The 25109-nt window shown below is 49.2% G+C and overlaps 1 protein-coding gene across 1 annotated transcript in view; it reads right to left on the bottom strand.

Moving 5' to 3' along the window:
- LOC119572631 (mucin-2-like) overlaps positions 1-24842 on the bottom strand; it is an 85207-nt gene extending 60365 nt beyond the window's left edge. The window contains exon 1 of the mRNA XM_037919735.1: positions 21842-24842. Within this exon, the coding sequence (XP_037775663.1) occupies positions 21842-24223 (2382 nt within the window). The 5' untranslated portion in view covers positions 24224-24842. The remainder of the gene's footprint in view (positions 1-21841) is intronic.
- Positions 24843-25109: the final 267 nt, after the last annotated feature.

Genomic DNA, 25109 nt, shown 5'->3' with positions numbered 1-25109 from the left:
ACGCCATTTAACTATGTCAAAACCGAAGCAGTCATGGCATCCCGTGCACGAAAAAGGTGAGGATGCAGAATGACAAATATGCAATCGTTCTTAGCATGACGCTTATACCCAGGAACAACTAGTCTTAAAATAACGACAAGCACCTCGCCCATCCCTATAACAACGATAAAAACATCACGTTTACGGTGACAAACACAAAAAACTCCCGCAGTCATAAATCAACAGGAAATCTCTAATTTGATTCCAGGTACCGAGCGCTGGTCACTCCGAGCCCAAGATTACGCACGCGCGCGCATGTACGCTGACCCTTGCCGGATCTGCCCGCGCCCTCGCCTGCGCGCCTTTTTGCTCATCCTGCGCCCGCTTCTTCCTCATCTGTGACCGCTTATCGCGCCGCCCTTTCCTCCGCCCCTTCTGGCACTCCGAATCTTGCTCTTTATTTCTCTCTTCGTCTATTCCTCATCCCTCTTCCACTGCGGCCATCCTCGCAAACGCTGACCCCACCCCCCCCCGCCATCACAATATCTAATTCGCGTGATGGGGGGACGCAGGCCTCCGATATTTCTCTCTCTTTCCCCCCTCTCCTTCGTCTTCTTCTCCTCCTCCTCTTCCTCACAAATAACCCCGACCTTTGTGCCACGGATATAATCTCTAGCGCCTCCGCGCCCACAAGGCGGTAAGTATCCTCGACCAGGGCACCCTTGTCAGATGCCCGCAAAACGCAAGCCGAGGCACGCACGCAACACACACACACACACAAAACCACGCACACACAGGCTCTCATGCACACAAGCAAGTCCACATAGACTCTCACGCACACAATCACGTCCACATAGACTCTCACGCACACAAGCACGTCCACAGACTCTCACGCACACAAGCACGTTCAAAGAGGCTCCCCCACGCTCACACGTGTATCAAGCCAAAGCTTCGTATCGCCTGTAGGCCTAGGTTTCTCAGAGATTTTCTTCCCTTTCTATTTTTAAACATTTCAGGCCGTAAAAGTAGGCTAAGCCCCGAGGCGACTCGCAAGGCACGACTTAAAACGATAATGCACTTACACAGAACTCACTCACTCATGCCACTTACGCACGCGCGCACACGCACACTCACTCACTCCTTATTCACTCACACAAACCCTCTCTCTCTCTCTCTCTCTCTCTCTCTCTCTCTCTCTCTCTCTCTCTCTCTCTCTCTCTCTCTCTCTCTCTCTCTCTCTCTCTCTCTGTATATCTCCCTCTTTGTGTGCCTCTCCCTCTCTGTCTCTCCCACTCAGAAAAAATAATCGCGCGCCGTAACGGCCGATTCCAGCAAAAGCAAAACCAGACGATAAAAGTCGCACTGGACGCCTGGCGTCCGGAGAAACAAACAAACAAAATGCATAAACATGTGTGGGAGAAAACTCGAAACTGACTATCACTTGCAAAAATAGACTAAAAAATGGTTGCAGTTACGTAAGCGAGAAAATATATTCTAATATATTCTGCGACATATTTTGTTCCAGATAAATTCTACAACATATTGTGCTCGGAATAAATTCTGAGATATTCGGTTCAGTATAAAACCTGTGACATATTTTGCTCAACAGATTTTATGTCTCCTGCCACGATTACCCAATAACGATATATCATAAGACATGCAAAGTTATGCAATATATATATATATATATATATATATATATATATATATATATATATATATATATATATATATATATATATATCAATACCATTTGAAATTCGTGTGAACGTATGTAGCAAAAACTTTTTAAAAATAGTCTAGCCAGATAAAAAGACAAACACAAACACACGGAAAAATATCTTGGGAAAGGAAATGTCGACGATGATGATAATATTAACATTAATACCAATAAACCAGAGATTTCAAGAGAAGCAGAGCATTAAAGCGAAAAATAGGCAAACATGTTGCAACCGAGCCCCTCCCTTGCCATGCGAGCAGTCGTCACCCCCCCCTTCTCTTTTCCCTCACCCCCTCCCCTCCCCGCCTCCCTTCTCCCCAACGACCCGGCGCACAGAGAGTAACCACACATCATCCCTTGCATCTCGCCCTGCCCCTTACCCCCCACCTCCCCTCCCTCTCGCCCCAGCCTGCCCCAACCCCTTTGTTCCACTCCCCCTCCCCCCTTTACCCCCCCCAACTACTCCAAGGCCGTTCTCCCGTGTTATTATTTACTCTGGTTCCTCGCAGCGGCCGGGCCAGGGAGCCGCAGCCTTGGGGCGTGTTGTGGCTGCGGCGGCGGCGGCGGCGGCGGCTCTCTCTCTCTCTCGTTCTTCCTGTTACTCGCAGTCTTCCTTTTGTTCCTATTATTCTAATTCTGTATTTTCTATTTTTATTTCCCTTTTCTTCGTAGTCTTGTTCCTCCTCTTATTCGCCTTCCTTCGTCGTCGCCGTCGCATCATTATCACCAGTTGCATCAAGACTTAATTATTAGTAGTATTTATTATAATCATCAGTCCTAGTCATCCGCTTCTCATTTACCTCCATCATCATCGGGATCGGAGTCTCTGTCATCAACTTCTTCCTTATATTCACTTTTTTTCTCCTACAGTTCCCAACATTTTCGTTTTCCTCCTCCCGCGCTTCTGTCATCATTCCTAAACTCTTTTTAATTATAGCAACTACAATAATAATCATCACACAACATGATCCTTACTTTCACCTATTCCTTCCACTTTTTATGTCTCCTCCTCCACTCCACTCTCTTTTGCCTTGCCCTTTCCCCCTTTTCTTTGCCATCTACCCCTCTTCCCTACTCCTCTTCTCTCTGCAACTACATCTCTGCTTGGTCTCGCATTTCCCTCTTCTGTTTCTAGCACTTTTGAGAGATGCGAACAGACGAACGAACGAAAAAAAAGCAACAGAAATACACCGAGGGGGACGGTGCAGGGATAAGGGGGAAAGGGAAGGGAAGGCGAGAGCGGGAGGGCCTTACGGGAAAAGGGCAGGGGTAAGGGTCTGAGTGATGGGCTACGGGAGACGAAAGGGAGGGCGCAAAGGGAGGGGGAGAGGGGAACTGGGGTTGGATAAAGGGGTAAAGGGTTCTCTGAAGGGGCAGAGGGATGGTGAGGGGAGAGAGGGAGAGGGGGAGAGGGGTGAGGGAGCGGAGGGGGGGATCTGTCACGTCCCCTGGCGGCTTACTCGAATAAAAAGGCGCTGTAACGAACCGCCTTTCCAGACCTCAGACGCGGCCACGTAATATCCTGAGACGTGATTCTCGCCTTCCTGTCCGTGCTCGTGTTGGGTTGGGGGAGCAGGAGGGGAGGGGAGGGAGGGGGGAGTGAAGGGAGACGGGGAGACTGATGGTAAGGAGGAGGAGGAAGACGGAATAAAGAGCAGGAACAAAATGAGGGCAAGAAAGCCGTAGTGGGAGATCCAGCCTCCGCAACACCAGAGGCCCGCCCATCACGCCCCTCTTCGGCTCGAATCAAGATCTGGCCAGCTTGAACGGAGCAGCGAGGCCCAAGATAATAATAACAAAGACAAATCGTGTATAATTCTGTAACTAAGTGTTACTAGGTGTACCTAGTGCGGCCTCCCCTCCTCCCATCGTTACCTTGTACTCCCCCACCCCCTTTCTACCTAAATACAAAAAGGCACGCGCGTCAGATCTACCTGTCAATATGTAAACAAACTTGTACAGAAACGCCTCCGTCTTCCCCCCAAACCACATATCCGTCTACCCTACACCCCCCTACCCCACCCCTATACCCATTCCAGTATCCTGGGCCTCGCCCCTCCTCTCCACCATTCCCCTCCCCCACTCCGCCTCTCCCCCTCACCCTGTCAACACCAAACACCACCTGTAAGCATGTAAACAACACCCCCCATCATCATTCCTCCTCCGCCCCTTTAAACCTGCCACTTGTTCGTCTTTCTCTTTCATCAAAATGTATTACGAATTCCCGGCACCGCGACTGTTTACCGCCCGAGGGGTAGGAAGAGGGGGTAGTGCCCTAGAAAAGAAGGGGGAGGGGGAGGGGGCGCTTTCCTGGGATGGCGTGGTGGTACTAACAATAAATAGAGGTATAGTTGTCTCTCGGAAATCTGAGAATTATTTTTCGCCGAACTTTAAAAATGGGAATGTTACATAAAAAACTTGCACAAGTTTGTTCGTGAACTTTTTGGAAAAGGGCGCATTTTAGCAGGGAGAGGCAGACACATTGCGTGAGGTAAGTTTCAATACCTACCATTGTACAGTATGTGTCGTTATACAAGGACAATAGATAGACTGACAGACAGGCATCATGACCATGTGTGACAAGAACGAAAGCATTAAGAAAAAAACCGCATTTGAGATTATAAAGCTTCCGCATTAAAATCAGAACAATTAAAAAATTCCCAGTGACATTTAAGCCTGACAAAGCGCGTGGATTGTGGCGACTACCCGGCAGCGGCAAGAGAGGCTGCGGCTTACTTTCACGTCAATTTCTACGCTGCACACGACACTACTGTTATTTTTTCTTGTTGTTTATTGGCAGTGCCTCTAAATATTCAAACAAGAGAAGCAGGACAGCAGACAACGCAAAAAATAACCGAGACCAAACACGAAAAAATGCGAGCCTGTCAAGGAAAACGTCCAGAGCCCTCCAAAACAAGCGGGGCAGAGTAAGAACAGCAGCAAATCCATTCCAACAGCTGATCAAACACAGGCAAGTGACCACCGTTACCCCAAGCCTCTTCCGCGACCCTAGACCACTCGAGCAGTAGCAACGCGTTTCTTCAGGTTTCGAAATTATGAATGAAGGCGAGAGGGCCGTCCATCAAATGCCCGGCGGCGATCCGTCGACGCCGAGGGATGGAACTTTCACTCGGCTCATCTCGGATTCACTCGGGGGAATCTTCTCGGCGGACCCACGGGGGGCGCGGGGCGTACGAGGGAGGCTCAGGGAAAGATACATACATACACGCATATATGTATACATGATATTTTGATAGACAATAGATTGAAAATATACATTATATATATATAATATATATATATATACATATATATATATATATATATATATATATATATATATATATATATATATATATATATATACACATATATATATACACATATATATATACACACATATATACACACATATATGCACACACATATACACACACACACACACACACACACACATATATATATATATATGTACATATATACATAATATATGTATAGATACGCAAAAAAGAGAGAACGAAAAAGCAGGGATGCCATAGAGACAAGCAGTCGCACAGAGTACCATTCGCCCCCCCCCCCCCACCATCACTCCTGCTGCCTAATCGGGCCCCTCGAGCGAGCTGTCTGGCCGCGCTCGAGGTCAAGGCGGGCCCTGCGAAGGCGCCCATGAACTGAGGTTTCTAACTGTCCATCTTGGACGGAGAGGAAGGCGGGTAGATCGATAAAAGGTGGATACAAAGATATTGAAACGAGAGGAAGGCGGGTAGATCGATAAAAGTGGATACAAAGATATTGAAACGAAAGGAAGGCGGATAGATCGATAAAAGGTGGATACAAAGATATTGAAACGAAAGGAAGGTGGATAGATCGATAAAAGGTGGATACAAAGATACTGGACAGAGAGGAAGATAATAGATGGATAAAAGGTGGATACAAAGGTACAGAAATACGATCGTAGAAAGAAGAGGATTGAACCTGATGAAATATAAAAATAAATAAATAAAATCCCACGAAAACAAATCTGGCTTGCACAAGAATTCGCACGTGGCATTTATCATCCCCCCCCCCGCCCCTCTCCCTGGCACGGGTCACAAGCCAGGTCATAGAGGTCAAACGAACACGGCTTGGATGGCGGCATCCACCCCCGCCCCGCCCGGCTGAGAAGCGAAGGGGGAGGGGGGGGGGGAAGGAAATACAGAGTGAGACGGAAATGGAGAGAAAGAAGAAAAGGGAGAAGAGGATTAGAGGGCGAAGAAGAAGAAGAAGAAAGAGAGGGTGAGAGGACTGAGAAGAGGGAGAAGGGGAGGAGGAGAGGATGAAGGAGGAGATTAGTGCAGAGCAACAGGACTGAAACCCTTGTTTTGCTCCCCGATTACCAGCGACCAACCAACGTCTATAAATAAATGACAAAAGCACGAAAGAGGAAACAAGGCCATGGCAGCACCTGACAATGCGCCAAGAAAAAAGTGAATAAAAAGGCCCCGCAGCGAGAGCGCCTGTTGGGAAACTGGGAGAGAGAGAGGCGAAAAGGGAGGAACAAATAAACTTAAAAACGAGCGATGTGGTAACAGCCATTGTCTCTTCAGACATTAACTGCCTCATCACGTCATATCCACAAGGCCTGTTTCTGGGACGTGCCCCCAACCCGCATGCAAGAGGGGCGCAAGCAGAGCCACAGGACTCCTGCGCGCCCGCCCTCGTGCGCGGAGGGACATCCAGGTGCGCGCCCTGTCGTCGGGAGGACCCAGGTGCGGGAGCCGACTCCTCCCGCGCTGCCCTCTCCTCTTCTCTCTCGTTATCCCTCCGACTTCCCCCCTTCCTCTCCCTCCTCCTACTCGCCTTCGCCCTCCTCCTCCCTTCTCCTGACTCTTCTCCACTCCCCCCCCCCCTCTTCCAGGCCTGCCACCCCTTCCGAGCCGCCCTAGGCCTACCCGTCCGCCCGCCCATCTGCTGGGGACCCAGCTGAGAGCCCCACGCGCCTCCCTGCCCTGCCCCTTCCCTCCCGGCGCCGCAGCGTTCCAGTCTGGGCGTGTGGGAGGCGTGGGCCAGGCGAGATAAACGCAGCACCATCAGCAGCATCATCGTCGTCGTCATGGCAGAGATATCGCATCCCGTTTTCTGTGAAGGTGTGCTTGTGCGTGTGATGCTGGTGCGCACCTGGCCGGCCGAGGCGGTCGCTCGCTCGCTCGCTCGCTGGCTCGGCGACGCGGTCCGGCAGTGCCTCGCCGCGCCCGCTGCTCCTTCTGCTGTCCCCCCTTCCTCTCTCTCTCAAGACACATTTAATTACACACACACACACACACACACACACACACACACACACACACACACACACACACACACACACACACACACACACACACACACACATCATCTATCATATGGCCACTTCGATAGCACTCCCCTTTTCCTTCTGCAGGAATAGGGGAGCATTTAACAGCCACACCCGTGCGCCGCCCTCACGCCCACACGCCCGCCGACTGTGGGCGACCGGGAGAGGACCAAGAGCGATCCAGCACCCGGCCGCACCGCCGGACCTCCGACACTGAAGCTACTCTCTCTCAACATCTGTTTTTTTCTCTTCCTTCTCCTCCCTCTCCCTCTGTATCGCCGTCCGTCTCTTTGCCCCAACAACACGAGCGACGCCGACCTGCGACGGGCTGCGGGAACGGAACTCCTCGCGAGGAAGGAGGAGGAGGAGGAGAAAAGGGAGGAAGAGGAGACACGGGAGGGGGAAGAGAGAAGGCGAGAGAAGTTGCGGAAATAAGACGAAAGGCGATGGAAGACCGGAAGGGAAGGGAAGGGAAGGGAAGGGAAGGGAAGGGAAGGGAAGGGAAGGGAAGGGAATGGTTAGATGCTTGAGAAGATGGGCAGATAGATATGAATAGACAGTCTTCATATGCAGAAAAAAAACCGGACACCTCAAGAGAAAACCAATAAAAAGGAAGTGGGAAGGAAGGAAGGGCAGGCGAGGACAAAAGGAAAGAAAGAGATAAGGAGAGTGCAAGGGCCCGACAGGTTACCAGCAATCAATTTTATCACCCATTTCGTCATCTCACGAAATCTCGACCATCCAGACCCGGCTCTTACCTGCCCATTTAACACCTCCCCTCCCCCTGTCTCCTTTCTGCCCTCCCCCTCCCCCCTCCCCTTCTCCTTCCCCCCTTTCTTCCCTCCGCCTCCGCCCCATTCAGCATCTCTCCCCTCCTCCCCCTTTCTAGCGAAGGACCCGCCGTCCTTCCTCCAGCGAAGAGCGAGAGGAAGAGTAGACGGAGTGAAGACGAATGGGAATAATGGATAGGAAGAGAGGGAGAGAGGGAGAGAGGAAGAGAGGAGGAGAGGAGGAGAGGGAGAAAGGGAGCGAGGGAGAGAGAGTGAGAGGGCGAGGGGACCCCTCGATGGCCGGTGAACATGGCCTCGTGATCCTCGTTCCTCGGAGGCCCCATCCCTCTCCATCATTTTCATGGCCATCACCATCATCGCCGTTATCCCTATTCTATCTATTTCTTCTATTAACAGTAACACCTATTTCCTTCTCTTTCTGTTTCTCTATCTCCCCCCCCCCCCCCGTTTTCCATCAGCTCCCTATCCTGCGCTTTTACGACAGTTCGCAAAAATAGAAGGAAAAAAGAACAGCGCTAAAAACACGCGTCTCCGGCTCAGGAGGCAACGCCGACAAAAAATCGCCCGAGACGACGGCCTCTGCCCGCCGCCATCCACCAAGACACAGACAGACAGACAGACAAACAGACAGGAAGACAGACGGACAAATAAACAGCAATAGACAAAGAAAAGACAGCAAAGGTTTTAAAACAGACTTAGAGAAAACAACAGACAAGAAATCAACCCAAACAAGACCACGAGGACATGATAAAGACACGAAAACAGGAGAAAACAACAGACGAAAGACGAGAATAGGAAAATTGTGATACTGTAAGAAATTCTAAGAAAAAGCAGGAGGATGTTGATCAAGAGAGATGAAAAAATGGAAGATGAAGATAACAATGTTGAAGAAGAAAACAGAGAAGAGAGAGAGAGGGGGGAGGAGGAGGAGGAGCAGCAGCAGGATAAGAAATAGAAAAATAAGAAAGATAACGGGGGAGGAAAAGGAAGAGAAGATTAGGTAGAAAAAGAAGAAGAAAAGAAAAACAAAAGAAGGAACAAAAAGAGGAAATATAGGATAAGGAAAATAAGGAAAGAAAAAAAGAATTAAGAGAAAAAAATCGAAGGTCCCTCCCACTGCCTAACGGGCCGGAGCCGCTCAAGGTGTGCAACGAGACCAGGTTGCAACACTGGTCCGCGGCAACGAACCAGGGGAGGGGGAACGGGAAGGAAGAAAGGGGGGGGGGGAATGAAAGAGAGGGAGAGGGAGAGAGGGAGGAGTGGGGGGGGGGAAGGAAAAAGGAAAAAGGAAAAAAAAAAAAAAAAAAAAAAAAAAAAAAGAGGGAAAGAGAAAAGGGAAGAATAGGGAGGCGGAAAACAAAAGGAAGAGGGAGGAGAGAAGAGGGAAAAGGGAAGAGAGAGGATAAGAGAGGAGAGAGAAGGGAGAGAAGAGGAGGAAAGAACAAACACAGAAACAGACAGCAGAAAAACAGAAATAAATAAAATCCTCCCATGTTCAGCTTTTTTTTTTTTTCTTTTACCAAATAATTTCGCAAACCCTCAAAATTTCCTGGAAAAAAAAAAAAAAAAAAAAAAAAAAAAAAAAAAAAAAAAAAAACAAGGACACTGCTTATACTGAAAATACATCTGAGCGAGAGACGCCCTTAAAATAAACCTCTTTTTTCCTCCGACCTAAAAGGACAACAGTGGGAAAGATGAAAAGGCCGAAGTACGACGGTCTCAGCCACCAAGGGCAACAGCGCCATCAACAGCCCTCCGGCCTCACGCAGTAACGAGGCGAGGCGGACTTATCTTGTGGGAAAATGAGACGAATGATAGCAAGGGCGTGGCGACGAACAGGGAGACGGAACAGAAGCAGAGAAGGGACAGTGGAAATGATGAGCGCGATAAGAATAATGACTTCAAAGGCAATCCTACTGAAAACAATACACCAAACATAACAAAACCATACCAAACCAACAGGAACAACAACAACAACAACAACCGCCCGCATCCTCGTGCACATTCGCCCGCCGCTTTACACAACTGCAAAATATAAACTTATGCTCTCATCTGTAAGTAACAGGATATGCAGTCCTGATCCTACTCGCCCCCCCCCCCCTCAACCCTCCCCCACTGCCTTCTTTCCCACCTTCTTGACTCCCTCTCGTCTATTCTCCTCTCCCTTTTTTCATTATCACCCCATTTCTTCTTTTTTTTCCATTTTCTTCTTCCCCTCCATTATCTACATTTTTTCGTGTTTATTGATTTCTCCTTACCTCTATGCCTTTCCTCGCCCCCTTCCACTTCCTTCACTTCTCCATGCATTCTCCTCCTTTTCCTTTCTTTCTTTCCCTCCTGTTCCACTCCCAAGATCTTTTCCTTTGCTGCCTCCCTTCATCCCTCCTTCCTTCCCCCCCTTCCCCCACCCTCTCTCTCTCTCTTTGCAGTAGAGCGAGAAAAATGAAAAAACGGCGCGAATTGTGGGCCCTTTGTCTCCTGCAGATTATCATCTATCATCACCACCATCTCTTTACTGTCGCTTTTTAACAGGGCAGAAAGAAGTCTCTCGAATCCCGCTCTTTCCCCCACTTTCTCACTTTCTCTCTCTATCTCTATCTCTATCTTTACCTCCTAACCTCCTTGCTCCCATTCCTTCTTCAAACAATATAAAAATAAAACAAAACCAACCAAGAAACACACGGGAGGTATCCAAGATAATCACGACGTTCGAAAAGCTGGCTGGAAAAAACAAATACACACGCAACATACAAACGAAAGCTTAAAGTATTTTCATTATCAGTGACTTCAGTAAAATCCCCACTCCCATCACATCAACAACGAAAAATAACGACAACAATAAAGAAACAAGAAACCGAAAGGCAAATAGATTTAAACTCTTTACTGCATTAACCAAACCCGCCCCCCCTCCTCTACAGCCCCGAGGTCCCAACTAGTCATCAAGCACTTACCTGCCGACACGAAGGAATTCCTCCGCGGTTGTTGCCGAGAATACAAGCACAAGAGCCCGAGGCACAGGCGACTTACCTGCACGCACGCTTGAACGCACGCACGCACCTGCTACTCGCCGAGGCGTGTCTCTCACCAACTGAGAAAAAATAGACCGCAATTCTTACCTGCGGAGGAAAAAAGAGAAAAGTAATTAGAGACAATGACATAAAAAATCCACCATGTAGAACTTCAACACAAAAAACGAAAAAATAATAGGAAAAAAAGGAAGCAAGAACACGTGGAAGAGAAATCTCATCGCGCACAAAAAATGGTCACCGAATGGCCGGAGAAAGCCTAAAGCACACCGACCCTTTATCTCGCCTCATTTCCGATGCAGCAGGGCTCCCGTGCGGGTCGGCGATGCATACCCGTCGGCGGCCGAGGCCTCGTCGCCATCGGGGGCGCCTTCCAGTATAGGCGCAGGGGAGGACAGAAGGACGACAGGTTGATAAATATGATAGAAAGAGGGGGGGGGGAGAGGAGAAGGGGACACAAGGAGAGGGAGAGAAAGAAAGGGAGACCGAAAGAGGAAGAGAAGAGATGAGGGAGGGAAAGAGGGGAAAGTAAGTGAAAGAGAATGAGAGGGAATGGAAGCGAGCGGAGAGCGGAAGGGAGGAGAGGTGCGGTAGGGCGAGTGAGGGAGAGATCCAGGTGTCGTGGAAGGCGCCTGCAGATAACGGGCTCATTAAGCTCTCCGTCGCACAATCAGCAGCAAAAAAAAAGTAAATAAAGAAAAAAAAATCATAAAAATATACAAAGTAGATTAAGACAAAGTGGACTAAACAGTGGACACAACTAAATGACCAGAAGAAAAAATGCGAACACTTTTGTTTGTTGAGTCAACATCGTCTTCATCCCCTAGCAACATTTTTCTTTTCTTTTCTTTGATGAGCGATGCCAATGCACTCAGAGATGGATTCCGCAACCCTGGAATTACACGGTTTTATCGCTGACTGACTCATCGCGTCCCTCCTCTCCTTGCACTCACACCAACTCCCTACTCCCGCCCCGCCTCATGTGTTGGGGAGGAGGAGGAGGAGGAGGAGGAGGAGGAGGAAGGAAGAGGAGGAGGAGGAGGACGGGAAGGAGGGGGGAGAGGGAAGGAGGAGAGGAGAGAGGGAGGAGGGGAGGAGGAGGAGGAGGAGGAGGAGGAGGAGGAGGAGGAGGAGGAGGAGAAGGGGGAGGAGGAGGAGAGGGAGAGGAGGAGGAGGAGGAAGGGAGGAGGAGGAGGAGAAGGAGGAGGAGGGGAAGAGGAGGAGGAGGGGGAGGGGGGGAAGAGGAGGAGGGGGGAGGAGGAGAAAGAGAAGAAGAAGAAGAAAAAGGAGGAGGAGGAGAAAGAGAAGAAGAAGAAATGGAGGAGGAGAAAGAGAAGAAGAAGAAAAGGAGGAGGAGGAGGAGGAGGAGAGAGAAGAAAAACGAGATGGCGATGGAGGGCGCAGATGACGTCAGGAGGAGGAGGAGGAAGAGATGAAGGCCGATGATAACGGCGCTGGCGAAGAGGAGCGGGAAGAACAAGAAGAAACGGGGGAGATGGAAGACGGGGAAAATGACGTCAGAAAGGAGGAGCCAGTGGCAAAGGAATATGATGACAGAGGCAAGAAGCAGGAGGAGGAGGAGTGGAAAGAGGAGAGTGAAAGGGAGATGGTGAAGCAGGCAATAACGGCGCAGGAGAAAAAAGTGCAGAAGAAAGGGCTGAATGGGGAAGGGAAGGAGGCGGCGAGACGGGAGAAAGGAGGATGCGGGAGAGGGAGAAAGGACACGAGGGGGAAGGAAAGAGAGGGGTGTAAGAAGGGAAGAGAGAAATGAGAGGGAATGGGAGAAGGGAGAAGAAAGAGGAAATTGTAAAGGGAGAAGAAATGGAGAGAGGAGAAGGAAGAAGAGAGAAAAGAAGGAAAAAAAGAAGGAAAAGGGAAAGAAGAAGGAAATGAAAAAGACGAGAGAATGGAGAAGAGAAAGGGGAGGGAGAAAAGGGGAGGGAGAAAAGGGAGGAGCGACAAGGGAGACCAGGGCGGGCCTCGCTTCGGGTCGCGCGGTCGACGTCACTCGTCCGCAGCCGAGCAGGTCGACCCGGTCCCTCTGCGGCGACGTCACGATTCCGTAAGCCCCCCCCCATCCATTCATCCTCCCCCCTCCCCCCACGACTCCAGCCTCTCCTATGGTCTCCTTCACGATCCTCTTCCCTCCTGTTGTCGAGCCTTGTCTTCCTATCTCCATTCTTTATCCTTTTTTCCCACCGTACTGTTTTTTTTTTTTTTTTTTGTCCCTTTTATCTACTCCCTCATTTCTTTCTAGCACTCATTTATTCCAATTTTCTTTCATGGCATTCCTATTTTTAAACCTTTATTCACTTTCCCTCGCCCATCCATTCATCCATTCTTCCTCCCTTCCTTCAATCCTATCTTCCTTCCTTCCTTCCTTCCTTCCTACATATACCTTCCTTCCAACCTTCCTTCCCTTCTACTCTCTCTCTTCTCTGTTGCCCTTCCTTTGCAAACCGTCAAACAGCAGGTGGCGTGGGCGCACGAGGCCTCATGACCCGAATCGGATTACCTGGAGGGGGGGTTAAGGGGGGAGAGGGCGGTGGTAGGCAAAGTAATCTGTGTCACAGTGTGATTCCTAAGTACGGAGAAGATGAGCGCAGTGACCTTGTAACCTGGTGATGGTGATGGCGATGGTGACGGGGGTAAGGATGGCGGCGATGAAGGTAATGGTGGTGATGGTGACGATGAGACAATATGAACACCATCACCTGATACGATGAAGATAATCCCCCTCCACTGAACAGTATCAATCATCCCCCAATAATATTATCTGTGCAACACCTGCAACGTGCGCAAAGTGGTTCGACGGCATCAAGTGACGTGGCACTGTCGATGATGATGATGATGTTACTGTTGTTAATGCTGTTGCGGTTGATGGCGTCATAACTGTGATGACAGTAAAAACGTGAAAATGGTGATGGCAGTGCTAGCGATAGTGACGGCGTGCACTGATACTGCTCCTGCTGCTTGCTCTTCGTCGTAAGGACCGAGCCATGTCAATCCTGCAACAGCCGCGCGTTGGAAGCTTTTTGCAATCATTCTCTTGCAACACATCCCTATAACCAGGCCTGGTTCCGTTGCACTATTTAAATCGGTGTTACACTGTGTGTGCCCGTCCGTCTGCATGTGCGCGCGTGCGTACATACGTTCGCGTGTTCGTGTGTGGTCGTGCGCTTTCCTGTATAAATACATGCTTTGTGTGTGAATATATGTGCGCGTGCGGTGCGTCCACGTTGCATGCAAGCGCCGGATCCCGTTAGCGCCACCTAGCAGCTACCAGGCAGCCTAAATGCCATCGGTGTCGACATTTCAAAGATCGAGCGCGTCAGCAAACAGCCGTTACGCCCGCACGCATAAATCACCCCTCCAACTGCCCGCAAGGACACACGTCACTCACCTTGCCGCCGATTGCCGGCCGCGCGAGGGAGAGTGGCGTGATTGCTACTCCGTGACGTCAGAACTACGATGTGACGTCCCTGGTGTTCTGTGACGTCACTGAACTATAAAAGGCTAAGAACACTAAAATAATGATGATAGTGCTTGATGGTGATGAGTGATCGTGGCGGATGGTGATGATGGCGACGAGGACAGGCTTCACTGATGGCGAATGATGATATAAGGGGGGGGGGCATGAATTATATAAAATACGATGATGAATCTGCGGGCATCGAACCCCCTACCTCAAAACCCTGAACTCCCAACCCCCTCAACGCCCAGGGCCTCCTGCAGACCCCCTTAAGACCTCCGATCCCCTCACCCTTCTTCCCCCTCCCCCTTCCCTCCCCCACCCGCCAGCAACCTCGGTCAACAAGAAGCGGTGTAAATCAGTTGCTTTTGATGCTGCAACATGGCCCAGGATTGCAAGGACGGCGATGCTTCTTTTGCTGTTGCAGACGGAGGAAAGCGGAAGAGGAGTAGGGAGAAGAGGAGACTGGAGGGAGGGAGAAGGAAGGGATGACAGAGGTGGAAGAAGAGGGGAGAGAATAAAGAGTGGAGGAAGAAAGGAGGAAAGGAATCGGAGAAGAGAGATGGTATAAAAGAGGAGAGGAGAAGCGAGATGGGAATAAAAGAAGGAAGAGGAGGGAGAAAGAAGAAACGATGGGCGGACGGGACACTGAAGGAAAGAGAAGGCAGAGAAAAACAGAAAGGCGGAAATGGCGGAAAAGAAGACTCATCGCCACGGGGAAAAAGTAATTGTTTGCGAGCGCACGCGTGTTCAACGAGCCTGCATAAGGCCAGAGTCAATAGACCCGCAAACAAATAAAACACAAAAGCAAGAAAAAAAACAGCGCATTTGCATACAAACTGCAACAAACACAGCACCTCCCCGCTCGCCCGGCGTAAACGACTCATTTCCTGGCGCTGCAGTGCAATTTTCTCGCACTTATCCTCATGTGTACATTGTTCGAAGTTTAAATCTCCTGCGCAGAGGGAAAGAAAGAACAAAGTCGGTAGTTAGTTTCATAATAATAAAAACCCCGCTGACTCCTTTTTGTTCAATTGCTTTGTTTACCTGAAATTTCACTCGGAGATCACTTCCACGAGCATTTCCCACGCCGAAGGAACAGAGCCTCTCCTCGCCTCGTGCGTAATTACTCTCATTTCTTCAGCTTCAGAACAAGAAGAATGAATGAATGAATGAATGAATGTGAGAAAACTGCAGAAAACCATTAAAACGTCGCCTAGTTCAACCAGCTAATTCGTTCATCCTCTGACTTCATCGTTAGTATTAATACTAATATTATCATAATCCTTTCCTTATCGATTCCATTAGCGTTATCACTATCACAACCTTTAGTATCATCACTGAGTTTAGCATTCGACTCGTTGGTACTATCATTATTATTACTCATACGTATAAACGTATTTCGGAAAGAATGAATACATACGGTGCAATATAATATACAACCTAATATAACTGATTTAATTCAGTGACTCTCTCACCATGTTCATTTATTTATTCCCCGATTCTTTACTCACGCACTCAGCTCTACTCAGCCAGTGACTCAGCCCTCTCTCTCTCTCTCTCTCTCTCTCTCTCTCTCTCTCTCTCTCTCTCTCTCTCTCTCTCTCTCTCTCTCTCTCTCTCTCTCTCTCTCTCTCTCTCCGGATAAAATAAAATCCGTTACCTATAGGCCTACTTTTAGGAACCGCCTTTCCATAATTCAGTTTGTTAATTTTTTTGTCCACTTTTTTGTTATTAAAATAAGATAGGGAGTTCACGCTTTTTTATATTTATGTAACAATGGAATATGTGAAAATAAGGAGAGAAGGAGGAGAGGACATAGAGAAGGGTAGGAGGGAAGAGAATAGGAGAGCAAGGAGAGAGAGAGAGAGAGAGAGAGAGAGAGAGAGAGAGAGAGAGAGAGAGAGAGAGAGAGAGAGAGAGAGAGAGAGAGAGAGAGAGAGAAATCAGCGTCGCAGTCTGAGCGTGACCTCAAGCTGCGCAAGGGACTCTTCCAAACAAAAGGCCGTTTTGAAAGGACGCGCCTAATCTCCCTCCCTCCGAAAGAGCCAGGAATATCCTCTCGCATTCTCCCGAACCAAGTAACGCGCCTGGGACCAGCTCAGTGTAAACAAAGCATAGATAGAAGAAGGAGAAGGAAAAAGACAAGACAGACATGGCTTGTGCCGCTGTTTGCTTTAGCATTTTGACTTTCGCGTCTTCATCATCTCCCTCCCTACCTCCCTCCCTCCCCTCTTGCCTCCCTCTCACCCCTCCCTCCTCTGCCTGCTCTCACTCCCTCCTTCGATTCCTCTCACCCCTCCCGCCTCTCTCTTCGATTCCTGTTCCTTTCTTGTCTCTGCTTCCTATCTGCGCCTCTCTCTTCATCCCGACTTCTTCTCCTCTTTCTGTTCTTTAATCCCCTCTCTCTCCACATCCCTTTATCCTTGAGTCCCTCCTCCCACAATCCATCAGAAGGGCAAGCGCGTGAACAAGACTGACAAAAGAACGAAATATCAGAAGGAACGACAAACTGACAAGATGAACAAATGAAAAGAAGAACGAGTTAACGGAGAAACAAATAAATAAATAAAAAAAAGGGGACACAATAAAGACAAAAGGTCAAACAAACCAACGAACGAACGGACTAACGATCAACAAACAAACAAATTAATCAACAAACGAACGAGCGAACGGGCGCGTTTGCCCACGAATCGGCCGATGAAGCCGCGTCGCAGCCACTCGTTCCGCGGCCCTTACGCCCCCCCCCCTTCTCTCGCTCTCCCTCGTCCCTCTCTCCTCCTCTTATCCTCCAGCTTCCCCATTTCCGACTTGCACGTTTGGCTAATAGACAGACGAAGAACAATGCCAAAGAAAGAAAGAAAACGAAAGAAATTATAGAGGGAGCGAGAAAGGGGAAGGATTGCTGATGAAAAGGAGGTAAAGGAACAAGAGTGGAGGAGGAGGGACAGAGTAAGGCAGTGAAGCCTGATAACAGTTAACCGACAAAGAAGAGGAGAAAGAGGAAACGGAGGAAAAACATAGAGAAAAGAATAACAAGACAAAAAAGTGAGAAAAAATCGCGAATTAATGAACGAGAGCCAAGTCACCCCCCCCCCCCTGCCCCTGCCCTTCCGCCCATTTCCGTGACGTACACGGAAGAAAAAGAGAGAGAAAGAAAGGGAGACAAGGAAGGGGAATGGAGGGGGAGGGAAAGAGGGAGATAGAGGAAGAGAGGGAATGGAGGTAAAAATGGAGAGAAATAGGAATAATGATGATTATAAGACGAAAGATAAATGCAGAGAAGTGTGCTTCGGCGTAAGTGACAAAAAAACGATAGAAACAAGAGAAAGGAAAATAAGAAAAAAGTAGATGAGAATAGAAAGAAACAGCAGACGAGACCAGAGAGAGCACAGAGGAGAATGCATGGGAGGGCGCGAGGCCGGTGCGCCGCGGGAGGGTCGCAGGCCCGGGAGCTGCCATGCTCGCTCGCTCGCCCTCGCCGGATCAGTTCAAAGAACATCAGAACAGAAGAAATCAAAGGTTAGAATAACACCGACCTCCCGCCAACCAAAAACAGGCGCTAACCTCAAACGACTTTCTTTCTCGCCCTCTCTGCGCTCTCCTTTCCTTACCCTCTCTCCCTCGCTCCCTGTCCTTCCATGCTTCTCTCCTCCTTCCCTTCTTGCTCCTCCTTTCCATCTTCCTTCCTTTCTCCTACTACTCCTCCTTTCCATCTTCCCTCCCCTTTTCTCCACCTTCCTTCCTCCTCCTCCTTTCCATCTTCCTTCCACCCCCCTCGCTCCCCCTTTCCCTCTCGTTGTAACGACGCCACCGCCTCTTAAATATTTTTCTTCTCCTCGTTCTCCTCTCCTCTCTTCTATTATTCTACCACCACTACTTCTCCCCTCTCTTCTACTTCTACTTTCTCTTCTCTTTCTTCTAGCGTTTCTTCTTGCCTTTCTAATTCGTCTTCTATTTCCATTTCTACCTCTGCAACTAGCAACACAGGTTGCCCTTGCCATGAGCTCACATTTCAAAAAAATCCCCTGACCCATGACGAAAAGTCAGGAAACAAACAACAAAATATATATGATGAAATATACCGAACATGTTATAAGCAGACTAGGAAAAAGGCAATGTTGAGAGTAATGCAAACAACATGGACCTTCCTTTCCCTCTATCCGCCCCTTCCCACCCCCATCTTCATCTTTCACCCCCTCCCTCCTTTCGCAATATTCTTCCATCTTCTTTCCGTCCCCCTCCCCCTCCTCCTTCAACCCTCTTCCCTCCCTCTCTCCGTCCCTTTCCTCCACCCCCCTCCTCCTTGCCCCCCAACTCCCCGTCATTGTTGGCACTGTCACTCCCCCCGTGTCAATAAAGATAGCATGAACTACGTCATGGCCCGCTGCTAAAAATAGCCGGGGTTTCCTTTCGTGCTCAACGAAAGTTTTTTATTCTCCTGTATCTGTACGTGTTTGTGTTCGTATTTGTGTTTGTGTGTGTGCGTGTGCGCATTCACATTTTTCTCTCTCCTACATTTGTATATCAATATCCAATTAACTTGTACGTACCCCCCCCCCCCCACACACACATCCCATCACGACTCTCATCACAGGACAACCGCAGAGGACAAGAAAAGTGCAAACAAAAAGCGATACAAACAAACAGTTCAGCGAAAGCCTCCTGAAGCGTCGCCAAGGCTGTTTCCCCAGCTGTTGTCCCCGGCGTCACCAGGGGGGACTAAGAGCAAAAATAAGCTTATTTATTCTGCTAATTTGGTATTAAAGCAAAAACAGTGTCTTCAGACTACAATGACAACTTTCTTTCTCTCTCCCTTTTCTCTCTCTTCTTTTTTTTTTTTTTTACAGAGAAATCAAGAGCCAAAACGAAAGTGTCATTATTGTTACATATTTCTCCACGAGGCTCTAACCAAAAGTAATACAAAAAGAGAGAAACGCAGTAGAAAGTGAAATTTCTGGAGGATATAAAGTAATTGGTCAAGTAGAAGGGGTAGGAGGAAGAGAAGGGAAAGGGGGGAGGAGGAGGGGGGAGGGATGTTGGGTCGATTTGGATGAAATTCAAAACAAATAATGGCTACAAATAAACAAACAACCGGGCAGCTATGGCGATGACGATCACCATTTCTGATATTAACTATAACAATTAAAGTATATAACAAATATAATAGCAGTAACTACACATTACCAACATTCATACTAAGAGAAAAATTGTATCAACATTACCAATATTCGTGCCACACCGATAAGTAAATAAACAAGTGACAAAAATCTCACTTAGTCTATATCACATATCAATCCCTCCTCCAAAAAAATATAAAAAATTATCGTCGTCAACAATTATTTCTTATATTCAGCACTAAAGTCGATGTCACCGGGAAAATACTGTGCCCATTTTTGTTTTCGTGAAATATGTCTGCACATAGATGGCTCTGCAAATGCTTCACCACAAAGGAGTCAATTAGGAGACCTTGTGACCTTGCCTGATTGCACCTTTCCTTGAATTGGCGAGATTTTTTTTTTTTTATAATAATGCTATGAATATCGATGGTGTTATAATTACTATAGTATTATTGACATTAGTAACAGCAATAAAGATAACGTAAAATATTTTCGAAAATCAAGAAAATGGGTAAACAGGCGAGACAGGCAGTACTCGCAATTGGATCATTGGTGACTTAGTGCAAGTGTAACAATCTATGTGTAAAACAATTAATAAAGTAAACTCGAGTAGGCATGGCATGCCTGTCAGCTTTGGGTTAATCTTTAGCGTGAATAAATATTTATTTTTCCTTATCGTCAACTCTCGTCTTCATTCTGTTCTTCACATTTAATCGTATCTATTTTTTTCTGAATGTGTTGCCAAAACGATAAGAAATAAGCTAAAGATCGCTCAACAAGTGAGACAAGTTTCGAAACCAAAATAGATTCCAGTTTTGGATCTATGACTAAATTGTTTGATTTTTAAACCGTTGTCTCGTCTACAGAATAAACTTGTCTTGTTTAAGTTCTTTATTCAGTAATTACTTGATTCACTTATTGTATGTACGCCCGTCTTCTCGTTATCCTTGGCCGTTTTCTTCTTTCACCTTCTCATTTTTTTTAATCTTCCCTCTTTTATCAACTTCCTCGATACCCTCCCTCTGCTGTTCACATTTTCACTATTTCCTTTGCATCTGTATTGATAACACAACGTAAAAAAAAACAATGGGAGGATGTTGCCACATGACTGGAGGAAAATGCAACGTTATCATCACATTATTGAAACTCCCGATGAAGCTGATGATGACAAGATTAGTGATATCAACGTCTATGCGCAATGGGACGGTAGTAATGACAATAATAATCTTATGAATCTAAACTTCGAGAATATAACGACCATAACAGTAATATAAATAATAATAATAATGGTCACAATAACAGCAGAACAATATCGCCAATGGCAACAAAAGAACGACATTAATAAAAAAAAAATCTTAGTATAACAGTGATAGCATAACTGCCAAAATGAGCCCTAGACTGACCATATGTTCAGCGAATAATTTCTTAAAAGTATAACTAAACAATAAAAAACAATGTATCTTTTACACTTTGTTTTTCTCCACATGATCTTAGATTTTAAACCTTTTAAAAAATATTTGAGTTATGGCTCGTACCGTTTTCTTTAATGGAAACATTTTCAGTTTTGTTACCCCTCCAAAAGAACCGTTTTCTATCGAAGATCAAATATTTCGTTTTCTTTTAGGATTCAATGGTAAACTCGTACAACTTGTTAAACTCGTTCATAAACAAGAGTAAAGCTACCTAAAACTTACAAAACTACAGTGCCATTCAGTAACACCAATCTTTTATCATCCGTCAATCTTATACTTTTAAACACTCAACGATTTACCAGTAGACATCACCAGGAAAATAACTAGCACGAAATAGATTACCCAGGCAGCTAGTGCACAATGCGTGTCAACATCAACCCAGCGCAACAGGATACCTCTCCAGTCCTAAAGGATCGATCACGTGCAAACCGCAACCCCGTCGAGAAGGCAATATGACGCCCTGGCAATTATCTGTCGGATTGTGTTCACTTTCCCCTTAGTTCGCGACACTGTATGAGCCGGCGTCATCATCCATCCTTTCCTATTCCTCTTTCTCTTCCCACTCCCATTCCCTTTCTCCTCTCGTTTCGCCTATCCTCTGTTTCTCATTTTCCCTTCTCTTCCCTTTCTTTCCCTTCCTCTCAGACTTGTCCCAACTTAGAATTCTTGAGGTAGGGATTCCGACGAACACGACGTAACTCCCACTCCTCCCGACGCGCGTTCGACGTCTCCCGATGCATTTCGAAGTCGCGCAAGAAATCAGCAGCGGTATAAACGAGTATTGGTAAACCCGACTCTTACCTCTCATGCAATTTCTCTTACTTTTTGCGGAATCTATTGGTTAGACAAGACTTAATACCTATTTCACTACCAACGAATGCCACGTCCTTCCATTCCTTGCTAACTCCCTCTCGCTCCCGTCCGCTCACCTTTTTGGCGGTCCTGAACTCGGGCATAGAAATGGAGTGTCGTGGTACCCTGGGCGACGGCGTGGTGGTCGCGCTGCTGTTGGTACTGGCGGAGGTACTCGTGCCGGTACTGCCAGCTGAGTAGGACGAGGCCGACGTGCCCGGGCGGCTGACGGTGGAGATGGGGCATGCGGCGATCGTCGTCGAGCGCCTGATAGTCACGATCGGGTACGTGCCAAGGGAGCTTGGGCGAGTTGCAGGATATGCGTACCTCGCGGCAGGATTTGTAGTGGCAGCGTTTCGGTTTGTTGTTGTGATGATAGGAGTGGCAGGTGGGGTAGTGGTGGCAGGTGGGGTAGTAGTGGCAGGAGATGGGGAAGAGACAGATGAGGTAGTGGCGACAGGAGATGGGGTAGTGGTGGCAGAAGGGGTAGTGGAGGCAGATGGGGTAGTCTTGGCAGATGGGGTAGTGGTGGCAGGAGTTGGCGTAGTGGTGGCAAGAGTCGGGGTAAAGGTGACAGGAGAAGGGGTAATGGTGGCAGACGTGTCAAGGGACGTGGTGATGGTGGTAGGGGATGTGGCAATGGTAGCAGGGGGTGTTGTGGTAGCATGACATGTGGCATCTATGGTGGCTGATGCACCTGTTGATGTGGTATCGGTGGTGATGTATGCGCGTGCGTTTTTAACATCGTGGCTTGGGGACGTGGTGAGCAAACACGTACTTATGGCGGAAGTGCGTGTGGAAGGCACTGTCCCGGCGGCACTCTCCCGAGGATACACGGAGGTAGTTGGAGAGGTAGCTGAACTTGCGTTCGTGGCATTTTGGCACCCGGAAGGAGCTGAGGTCATGGCATGGGTCCTCGGGCATAGGGAAGTCGCTGGACCAGTGACAGTGACACTTGAGCTCGCAGCACTAGTTGTAGTGACAGCTGGCCAGAAAGATTTAGTCAGATTCGTGACCGTTTTACCGACCTTACTTGACAAAGGGGACGTGACAGCAGTTGGGTACGTCCTCGCGATACCATTCAGTGTGGTAGGAGCGATCTGGCTGAAGGTGGTAGTGATGGTGGTAGTGGCAGGGTGCATAATGGCGGTCTGGCACACAGTCGTAGCGCTGCCACAGGTGCCGGCAGCTCTGCGACCGGCGGGCGTGCCCTGGCAGATGATGGAGGTCCAAGGGCGTGGGGTAGCTCTCACGGGAGTGTCGGCGGTACTTTCGCGGACGGTGATGGAGAGCGGGGAGCCGGCGCCGGCCTCGCATACAGGAACTGGCACGGTTTTTGTGTCGCAGCGAGTGGTGATGGCACCTGGGCGAGTAGTAGCAGTGCCAAGGAGCGTGGCAGTGATCCCCGGATGCGAGTTAGGGGTAGTGGCGTCACGAAGTGCGGTGGCGGTATTGTGATAATTTGTGGTCAGACTTATTGTTGAATTATTTGGCCCAAAAACCGTACTTGGGTAAGATGGTAGTTTTGTAGTCGTGACAGTCGGTATGGAAATAGCTGTCACAGTTGTGCTCCTGGTGCCTTTCTGAGTGGCCGCTGTTGTGGAACATGGCGCCGTGATGCCAGGACCTATAGCTTTGGCTCCGGTCGTGACAGAGGGCGAAAGCGTGTTACTGAGACGCGCTTCTGTCATCCCTGAAGACGGGAAAGATGCAGGGGGTGAAAATATGGTGGCAGAGCGTGAAGCCGTAGTAGTAGGGTGTATGGCGGGCGGCTTGGATGCGGGACTGAAGTATGTGGCAGGGGACGTGTCTGTGTTGGTGGGACGTGTGACAGGCGCCAGGGCCGTGGTGGCAGGGCGTGTGGCTACGGAAAGGGACGTGGCTCTGGTGTTGAGGGAACATGTTGCTGTGGCTGAAGCTATGGCCGTGGGGATCGGGTCTGTGGCTATTTTGGGAAGTATGGTGGTCTTGATGTGGCGTGTGATGATCGGACATGTCGTGGACGTGCTTGTGCCGGTGACAGCAGTCAGGGGATGTGTGGTGGTGGCGGTGATGATGATGGTAGTGACGGTGCCGGAGCTGGACCCGACGGCGGTGGTGGTGATGACTGTAGTGGCCTTGGGAAGGGGCTTCGAGGGTAAAGGGGACAGAGAAGCGTTGGCGCTGGGAATGGCAGTGGAAGAAGCAGTGGGCGAACTCGCGCTCGCGTTGGGAGTGGGAGTGGGAGTGGGAGTGGGAGTGGGAGTGGGAGTGGGAGTGGAAGTGGAAGTGCAAACGGAAGCAGAAGTGGAGGTGGAAGTTGAAGTGGAAATAGAAGCGGAGGTGGTGGTAGAGGTGGAGACGGCCGCGTCGGCGTCGTGCGGAGTGGTCCTGAAGGTAGAGGTGGCGAGGTTGTCCGTGATCCTCGGCGACGCGAAATCCACGTGGGACCAGCGCCGGTGTCGGAAGTAGTCCAGCATGTTCGTCGTTCGTTCCTCGGGACACAAGGACTGCTTGTCACTACCGTAGGAGGGCGCCCCTCACCATGGCCACTCCCCGAACACAATATAAGGATATACCTCACGCACAAAACACGCACACTGCACTCGCAATATTTTCGAAGAACGGATGTATTATCTTTTGTATCTATCTCCCTCTTTTTCCAGGGAATGCGTCGCCCGCGGTCCTCCTCGGCGTACGAGGTGTGATGGAATGATCGAGAGAAGTATGACAACTGCACGTCACTCGCAGGACCTGACGGACGGGTTGCTGACGCACCGGCAACAGGTAGCGGCGACGGCAGAGTGGCGGCTCTGTTCGCAGGTCGCGGCAAACCAAGCGATGGTTTGGCGTCCTGATTTGCAAACGGGAGGGGGGAGGGGGAAAGGACAATAACGCCTCAGTCGCAAGAAGCCCCCGAGAGCAGCAGGTAAGCCGAGGCGCCCACCTGCCCGTCGCCGCCAACGGACATGTTCACACGCGCAGCGCAAAAAAGGGTGGAACCGGAGCAGCGATAAGATGCACGTGGGGAGGGAGCGCCGCGCCGCCCCGCCGCCAGCAGACGCCTTCCCCGGCGCGAGGCTGGAACTGAATCCGCACCAGATCGTCCCTCTTCCGCGCTCACAGACACACACGCACACACGCAAGCGGGCACGCGGCGGCGCAGCGCATGCCCATACACGCCCCGACGCGGCGGAGTCACTTGGCGCGGGGGGGAGGACCCTCCTTCCGCGCACGCCTCTTCGAGGGAGGAACAAGGGAGCACGAGAGGGCGAGAGGAAAGGGGAGAGCAGGAAAGGAGGGAGAGAAGGACGTAGATAGCCACTGGGCCGCAGGTCTGCGACGGAAGCAGGGCAAGTCGTCACT

This window comes from Penaeus monodon, chromosome 4 (assembly GCF_015228065.2).
Source record: "Penaeus monodon isolate SGIC_2016 chromosome 4, NSTDA_Pmon_1, whole genome shotgun sequence".
In the NCBI taxonomy this organism is placed as follows: domain Eukaryota; kingdom Metazoa; phylum Arthropoda; class Malacostraca; order Decapoda; family Penaeidae; genus Penaeus; species Penaeus monodon.
The sequence above is the reverse complement of the archived record's forward strand: the minus strand, read 5'-3'. Positions and strand labels throughout refer to the sequence as shown.